The 8906-nt window shown below is 38.9% G+C and overlaps 1 protein-coding gene across 1 annotated transcript; it reads left to right on the forward strand.

The window, feature by feature from the left end:
* The first annotated feature begins 1948 nt into the window (after window positions 1-1948).
* Window positions 1949-7579, forward strand: gtf2a1l (general transcription factor IIA, 1-like). The gene is made up of 9 exons (XM_069658061.1): window positions 1949-1972; window positions 2528-2629; window positions 2742-2865; window positions 3025-3077; window positions 4855-4948; window positions 5053-5615; window positions 6905-7144; window positions 7293-7382; window positions 7472-7579. Exons 1-9 carry the CDS (start codon window positions 1949-1951, stop codon window positions 7577-7579), a joined length of 1398 nt encoding a protein of 465 aa, XP_069514162.1.
* Window positions 7580-8906: the final 1327 nt, after the last annotated feature.

The raw sequence follows: 8906 nt of genomic DNA on the forward strand, positions 1-8906 counted from the left end.
GAGACTTAAAGTAGACACACAGATCGCAGAAATGATATCAAAGAGATATCATTTCTCAAGTCATATTATCTGGATTACAATAAACACAAAAAGGTTTTTGATTTTTCCTCCCAGTTGTTAGTTCTGGTTGTTAACCATAGGGGGCGGTGTATGTGGAGGTAAATAGACAGTTAGTACTTCCATTACATGTATTATTTTCAAACACAAATATCAAATACCTTATATTTTCTATCTGTGAAGTATGCAGGGCTAATAAAATCAGCATATCACAGGCTAGATAATTTCATATTGTTTTTATAAGGGGATAAAAAGACCATCATCTTATAATTCAAGGAGAGCTTCTTATCTGAGTCCAGAATAGCTTTGTTTTGAAGTGACAGCCAAGTACCTGTTAGTCTCAGTGTCTGCAGCGTCAACAGGACTGTCTGGATGTTACTGTCTTCAAGCTACAGTGTTGTAAGAGCTCCAGCTCCACTTAACAGAAGCTTGGAGGTAGAAGGGTAAAAGGTCAGCTGCTGCTGCTGCTAAGAATTTGTTGAACACCAAGTTCAAAATGAAGTGTTTTGTAAAGGGTGAAATACTTTTTTAACTCCTGGCATTGTGCACTCTTGGGAATGAGAAAGCATACTAAGCTCCAAGCACTGTAGAAAGTGTGCAACAGTGTGACCTTTCTATTGAAACATGGAGTTGGAAAGATTGTTTTGGACAGAAATTTAAGAGGTGTTGGACAAAAATAGTCCCTGAAACTACATAGTTGACTTGCTTCTAACAAAGAAGCCACCACTAAGATACTGAAGCGACATTAAACAATAGGATGCTTTGTTGTAGGTTTTACTCTTGCTGTAATGAGGTTTTGGATATCCACCTGTGGGTGTATGTAAGGTGGGTGGCCTGCAGGTACACAGACAGGTGACGCCCTGCTGGGACATGATGCCATCAATTGTTTTGTGACCAGGTAGGTTTTCGTTTCACATTAGGTCATATAGATTACATATATTCAAATGTTTTAATCATAAATAAACGTTTTTATACCCTAGATTGATGTCAGATTATGAAATTCGTATTATTTTAAGGCTTTATATGACTTTATTTAATAATTTAGGTGATTATTAAGATTCAAGATGTTAAGTGTTATACAAGTACAACTGTGTGAAATAATTATGCTGGGAGGCTCCAATTACAATGGTTAATATTAGACATAAAATATAATATCTAAAGAATCCAAAAGAAAGGATGCAGTAATAAAGTAATAAAATTAAATAATTAGGATATTTAAGAAATATGCAAATGTTTCTAAAAATATACAACATAGGCAAAATATACACATTTAAGGCAGAAATATACATTCACTGGTAGATATTGCACGTTCATGCACTAAAGGGGTTTAATTGCACTTGTGTGTGTTAAGGTTTTATTTATTTAAAGGTCTTATGATGGAAAAAGCTGTTCCCCCGTCTGCTGGTGTGTGCCTCTAGGGACCTGTACCTCCGACCTGAGGGCGTACACTTAACAATCACATCATAGGTCCAAATATTGGTAATTTAACTGAATATAAAATAAAGAGGTTTATTGCTTAGCTCAGCCAAATGATTTAGCAACTGAAAGGGCCGAAACTCCCATCTTACTTTAGCAACAAAGTAAGATTAAAATGATTTAACTTTATGTTAATTTCAAATACATTTAAAGTTTATCGAATTAAAACAAAAGTCAGGAAAAAGGTGAGGAAATGTATTCAACACTTACAGTAGCCTACAATGTAAAACAGTGACTCTTTAGTATCACTCCTGAGACTGGTGTCAGCTCCAATCACATCTACCTGTTGAACCTAATTACTTCCACCCGTGTGTGTACTTTCTATCAACTTTTTACGGTCAGTACAATCTGACTTTATCACTTTATGTTTCCAAAATCAATTGTTACAGGACAGAAGTTATTCCTGCTTTGAATCATGCTAACCAACACAGGACCAGTGGTAAGCAAAGCTACGTTTTTAGCTAGCTGTGCTAAAGGCTAATATTAGCTAATAGCAAAACTGTTGTGTCGCTTGTTGGTTTGTGTATCTTAGAAGCAGCTTAAACACAGTTTTAATGTATCGTACCGTTTAGCCAAATTTAATTTAAGATCTATCAGTTATCTTAACTTTCCTATGGCTTTCTTTATCTACGTTTTTTTCCTTTTAAGAAGATTAACTGGGTTAATTATTATGTTGGGGTTTATATTGGGGTATTGGGGAACCTCTTGAAAAAGAAAAAGTTTAAGCTAGAAAAATATTACTACAGGCTACTGACTTATTATTCATACCCCGAATTGAAGAGTGACTTTAATATGTTTAGATAATATTGTAAGATACTTAATAGCTGCATGAGCCTACATTTTGCAAGAGAGATTAACATAGGAATGGCGGATATTTGAATGGACTTTGGTGCAATGCTCTTAAAATGTAACACAAACTGTTTACGATGATTCAATTTACCCTTAGAAGCATATCAGCAGCATGTAACTCACATTTTCTTTAAAACAACTGCAGGCCAAACTCTATTTGTCCATAATTGATGATGTGATTGAGAGTATGAGGGAGCTCTTCTCGGATGAAGGGCTTGAAGATCGCGTCCTGGATGATTTAAGACACGTGAGATGTTTTCTACATCACCCTGCTTCATTGAAAAACAACTGTCAGTTACAGCTAAGTTAAGCATGTAGAGAGGAATTATGCATTGATTGCTATGTCTTCTGATGTGCAGCTTTGGGAGTCAAAGATGATGCAGTCTAAAGCAATGGAAGACTTCAGGAAAAATAATATCAACTCATCCAACTTTGTGCTGCAGCTCCCTGCCAGCTACAGTCAGACGGATCATGAAGTCACAGGTAACACAGCAGGCTACTGCATGAAAAGAACAGGTACAAATCAAAGTGTGCAAAAATACAACAGTGTACTTTTCAATTGAGATATTTGTAGCACTGACGAATGTAGCTGAAGATTTTCCATTTTTGTATCGCTCACTCTGCTCTGATTTTTGCTCTCAGCCTCAGTTGTGATACCTGCGAGTCAGAATATCCACAGTTTCCCAAGGCTCAAGGTAAACGTCAACAAGATTTAAACACATCACCTTCCTGACTTTAAATGTCTCTTTACATAGGAAGCACATATCAAAGCAAAAATAGTCAGAACAATTTTAATTCTGCCTTTTCTTCTTGTTTCTCTTATCCTATCTTATTGTTGAATTGAAGCACTACTAATGTTGAGAAACACCATTGAATTTAAAGCATTGAGTAGGTGTATTTAATTTGTCTGAATTTAAGTGGCTTGAACTCCTCTTTTTAAAGTGTTTAGAAGATTGTTTCAGGTGCTTTAATTTCTAAAGGTTGATTTCACATCATGTTGTTTGGGTCCAGAAATTCAGATTAAGTGAACTTCTGATCTAACAACAAAGTTAAGTAAAGAAACAAAGTTGCTTCAACTGCATTTGTTAATTTCAGACGAACAAATTAATTAATTTCCTCCTCTTGCTGTTTGTTTTTTTAATTAAAACTATATAAGTGACCTTTCTAATCAATTTAATTTAGGCTTGATTATATTGCTGGTGGCCAGGATGTTTTAATTTAGAATGAACATACTTTTGGTGTCCAAATTAAGTTTAAGTGAAAAGTTTTTCTTTGTGTTTTTGTTTGTCCAACAAAACACAATGAGGTGTTTCACCGTCATGTCGGCCAGAGCGACAAACTAAGCATGGATTATAGAGCGTCTATGGGCTTGGGGGCGGCTGTGGCTCGGTGGTAGAGTCGGTTGTGTCTCAATCAGAAGGTTGGGGGTGTGACCCCTGACTGCTACAGTCACATGTCAAAGTCTTTGGGCGAGACACTGAACCCCAAATTGCCCCCAGTGGCATAGAGGCATAGATCCTGAGTGGAAATTGGCACTTAGGTCGTTGCCATCGGTCTGTGAATGTGACATGCAGTTTAAAAGCAGCTTTGAGTGTCTGAAGACTAGAAAAGTGCTACATAAGTACAGTCCATTTACCATTTAGAATATACACTCACCGGCCACTTCATTAGGTACACCTGTACAATCTAATGCAGTTCAGTACAACAGCACTGCCATGGATGCTGCTTTTATGAAGTTTAGTTTTTGTTGACTTTTGTTTTGTTGAGAGTCGGAAGTGTGTAAATTCAATTATGTTTATTACAAATTATAATGAGATGTGTCTCTAATTTTTTGTCCTCCCTATTTACATACATGAGGGGGCCAAAGTATTAGGAACACCTCTGAATATAATGCAGCTCCGTACAGCCCCACCACCAATTATGACCTTGACGCTGAAATGTCATTGGATTAACACCTCTATGACAGCTTAGAAAAAAGACTGTACATTAAAGGCAACATAAAGGCAAATCTTATGGCTGAGCTGGTGTATTGGATTACATTAGATCTTTTCAGGTGTACCTAATGAAGTGGCCGGTGAGCGTATATTCTCCTACATGCTTTGAAGGAGGCGATGAGGGGAACGATTGTCAGTTGGTTGCAATATGCAACCTCACCGCTAGATGCCACTAATTCCTACACACTGTGTTTTTTTACTCAAAATTTTACTAATTGAATTTAAGCATTAAAACATCACCAGTCAGTATTCACCAGTAGTCAAGAAGTGCCAAAGCTACGTGTGTAGTTTAAGCTTGCCTCCTCCCTCTTATTCACTGTATTTGTCTGACATGATACCTGTAGAACCGACCTGTTCACCTTAAGGCTATTATGACAACAAGATGCATTGTTCAATTAATAACCCAAATTCTTATGCAGAAGGTTAACGTAACTCTTTGCATTTTTGATATGTTTCTTTTACACATGTTTTATTGCAGAGCACCTCGGAGACTCTCGCTACTTTCTCTCTCCCTGCTGGGTTAGCTTACCCTGTGCAGATACCAGCTGGAGTCACTCTACAGACAGCTTCAGGTGCTCAATGACTTCACCTTTCAGCAGCCGAAATCTGTTTTAGTTTTCAGCATGCGCTTAAAAGTTGAGACAACATTTTACTCTTCCCTTTTTGTCCCACACAGGTCAACTCTACAAGGTCAATGTTCCTGTTGTGGTCACTCAGGCTGCAGCAGGTCAGCAACCTGTATCCCAACCTGCACAGAAGGTCACTGAGTGGAGAGAAGCTGCTGCCCCTCAGCCGGCTGCAGTCCCTCCTAATACCGCTAATCCTCAGGAGGTGGAGCTCCCCCCTGTTCCAGCTGCTTCTGTCACACAGCCGCCACCTCCGAAGACCAATTTACCCCCGGCTCAGGAGAGCATCGTCCCCCAGCAGACACCAGTTCCTGCTGCTGAGACTTCACAGCCTGAAACGCCCCCATCACCCGAGCCAGAGGTCACACAGGGAGAAAGTGAGCCGAGTCCACAGCCTGAACCTGTGAACCTCAGTATGACCGCTTCACCCTGCACTCAGCTATTAGACTTTCAGATCAGAGCTGAGGAGGCATTGGCGCAGACGGCTCCGCTAAAGACCAGAGACATTGATGACATCCTGAAAGAAGTGATTGAGGAGGAGAGAGAGAAGGCGGAGAGGGCGAGGAGTCAAGCACCTGCAAAGACTGACAACCAGGCTGAGGACGTTCTTGGGGTAAGTTTCTAAAATTGTACTTTTATAGTAAAATGCCCTATAATACCTTAAACAAATAACAGTAACAGAAATATGAAAAGGCAGTGGCTGATGTTTGGATATGTGTTGTAAAATGAAGAGTTAAACAGTTGGCGATTAACTTTCTTGCTTGAAATGAGAAAAGAAAATAACTGCGACTTTCATGTCTGTACAATAAATATCTAACTTTGGTTCAGAGCCGGTTAGCTTAGCATAAAGAGTGCTGCTAAAGCCTCGTTGTTTCAAAAGTAAAGCCAATGTGGAAGTACCTTTAACCTGCATTCTTTCTAATGGCCAGCAGGAGGCGACTACACACAAAAACTCAGATTTTGTGAAACCAGACAGGAAGATCAGCCTACTTCTCACTTGATTTATTACCTCTGTAGATGTTTATGTTTAGATGTCCTAACAAGGTTATGGTCCAAATTGCTAGTTAAATTCTCTTCTATACTGTATGATGTTATTTTGTAAATTATAGTCCCAATCGAGGCTTCAAAAGGAGGATGAGCCATCAAGTTGATGATGTCTCGGGGGCTACATTCACTTCTTTTTATACAGTGTTTGATCCAGTGGTAACAAAATATGCCTTTAATCCTCCTCTAAAGCTAGATCTTGGTTTGTTTAATATAGTCTTAAAGCTAAGTTTACCAAGTGAGGGCTGTGGCTTTATATTTACTCATCCAACACACATGAGCATCAACGTTGTTCTTCATCTCCTGGGAAGAATTTAAATAAGTATATTTCCCTAAATGTTTTGAAAGGATCGCTCTATTGGTGTTAAAACATGTCAGAGAAATGTATTCTTTAAGGTCTTAATCTCAAAGATTTTCATTTAAATAAATGTCTGTTAAGTCTCTATCTATCGCTGAATGAGGTAACACAATGGTGACTGAGCCTATGGCCCACTGATGAAAGCCTTTGCATTTGCAGTATTACAGACTGGGTGTCTGGTGCTACTTTTGCACATGCGGCGCCCAGTTAGTGATGCGTTTTCCATCAGCCAGCAGTGGTTGGTCTGCCAGAGAGGGTAGGCTGGATATCTTGAAAGTGTGCTCCCGCAATTACCGTTTATCGCCTAAGAGAGCGAGACTGAGCTCTTTGAGATTATAACTTTAATTCATCTGAAATAAATGTGTAAATTTTTAAAATTCTGCATTAAAGTTATTAAATTGTACCTTTTTTTATTAGAAAGTCTTAGCGCTAAACTTTAACAGCATAACAGACTTTGAATATAATCATGTCTAACTTACATTTCTTCTTGTAAATCCAAGCTGGACCTGGACTACAGCTACAGTGATCTGTCAGACATCGTTCAGCTGGACGGTGCTGCTGAAAACTCTGACCTGGAGGAGGAAGAGGGAGTTCCCCTGGAGGAGAACGACTTTCTGGGTATAATCAACGCCGAGGCCATAAAGGCCCTGCAGGACGGAGGTGGAAGCAGTGACGGCAACAGCATCTCCTCCAGCAGCGACAGCGAGGCAGCAGATGAACTCGCTAACATCGAGGAAGAGGTGAGAATAGTACGGTTTGTATGTACATTCTGTGTCTTAATAGTTTATTTTTTTACACTATAACACCTCTGTATGCAAAGATCCTCTTGAATTTTCCCTTAAATTACATTTATTAATTAACAGTTTCTTTTAAAACACTTCCTTTTAGGATCCTTTGAATTCAGGCGACGATGTGATCGAGCAGGACATCCCGGACCTCTTCGACACTGACAATGTGATCGTTTGCCTGTATGACAAAGTAAGACCTTTTTACCTCTGCTGGCCTCTTATCAAAGCCCAGTGCTGAATCCGGACTGTTAACAATGTGACATTTTCTGTCTGTTGCAGATTCACCGCAGTAAGAACCGCTGGAAGTTTCATTTGAAAGATGGAGTGATGTGTTACGGAGGCAGGGACTACGTTTTCTCTAAAGCTGTCGGGGAAGCCGAGTGGTAATGAGCTTTAGTTCTGTTGGAAAATAATCACGTTGAAAGGAAAGAAAACTCTTAAAGAGAAAATCGGTCTGTATTTCGACCTCTTGGTGGTGTAATTTTGTGCACAGTGCAGGTAGTTAAAACACCACTGTGCAAAATCACTGCTACTTTTTTTGTTCATTATGTAATTATCAGAGCAAAGCTGCAAGTAATTTAGGCTGTTAAAAAGCATTAACAGCGTTTGCTTGTGAGCCTAATCGTCCAACACAAACAGCATGAATTTATGTTTCATAATATTTATAAAAAGAAAGTGTTAAGTTACGATCATGTTGCTTTGAAGGTACCTAATGTGCTGTTTGATTCTCAAACATTGTATTTTCGTTCCTGTGATCATTCTTTGCACTGCACTAATGTGCTGCATTCATTAAACCATTTCCTTTTTGTGCAACCGTGTAAAAAGCCAGTGTGGCGTCGCTGTCGTATCATCTTTTAATATGAAGGAGGGTTTTTTATTTTCTCTTTTAAAACCAAACACTCCCTGTGGCCTACTGTATACGAATTAACTAATTTATACCAGCAGGAACACGACAATCAATTAATTTATGACGGTTTGGTTAGACGCTGAAGAAGCTCACAGCTGGAAGAAAGTCTATAAAGGGTGGAGTGACGGCTCCAGCAACAAATCACAAAACAAAAACGATCTGACAAATCCTTGGAAAGCGTTTGGCTGTTGATGTGTCGTTCTCAGTTTGACATTTGCAGGGTGACCTTGCTTTGTTACAATCTTATTACCAGCCTCAAATATTGCATCCAAATGGCGATGCGTGCACATTAGGACAAAGCCTACTTTCTGCACAGGTAGATTTGTTTTATTTCAGGTGTAACAAGCCAATAGCTAAGCTAACGGTTTGTAGCTGAATCAAAGGGCAGATCTCCTTTATGATACATCTATCTCCCCGCTACAGATGGAGGATTAGTGACCCCGCCAAAAAGTGATCCGTTGTTTACCAGGCATGTAAATCAGATGACATTTTCCACAGTTGTGTGTTGAGCATTTCCACATTGATCCTACAAATATTCAAATCTGTCTCAGTCAAACATTTTTATCATATTTACAGCTTCAGAAAGAACACAGATTTATAAAATCAGCTATAGAAGACACAAACGTTTCTCTGCAAAGCTGAAAGAGTTAGTTTTTTAAATGGTGTTCATTGTTTTTGTAAAGGTTTAAATTAAAAAGTGTAGGTGAAAAGCAAACTTACAATTTGGTCTCTAGAGGTAGGTATAGAAATGAATCTGTGGCATGGAAATCTTTATTCTGTGTCTCGACAGCTGTTGCTTAATGGGGA

The sequence above is a fragment of the Semicossyphus pulcher genome, unplaced genomic scaffold (genome assembly GCF_022749685.1).
Source record: "Semicossyphus pulcher isolate SPU_LCO1_2020_fin unplaced genomic scaffold, fSemPul1.0.p SCAF_12, whole genome shotgun sequence".
Taxonomy (NCBI): Eukaryota; Metazoa; Chordata; class Actinopteri; order Labriformes; family Labridae; genus Semicossyphus; species Semicossyphus pulcher.

Excerpts from the sequence above, each read along its gene's own strand:
- gtf2a1l (XM_069658061.1), top strand. The coding sequence starts at position 1,949 with ATGCTAACCAACACAGGACCAGTG. Across the intron at positions 2,630-2,741 it reads TCCTGGATGATTTAAGACAC|CTTTGGGAGTCAAAGATGAT; the intron begins GTGAGATGTTTT and ends TCTGATGTGCAG. Across the intron at positions 2,866-3,024 it reads GACGGATCATGAAGTCACAG|CCTCAGTTGTGATACCTGCG; the intron begins GTAACACAGCAG and ends TTTTGCTCTCAG.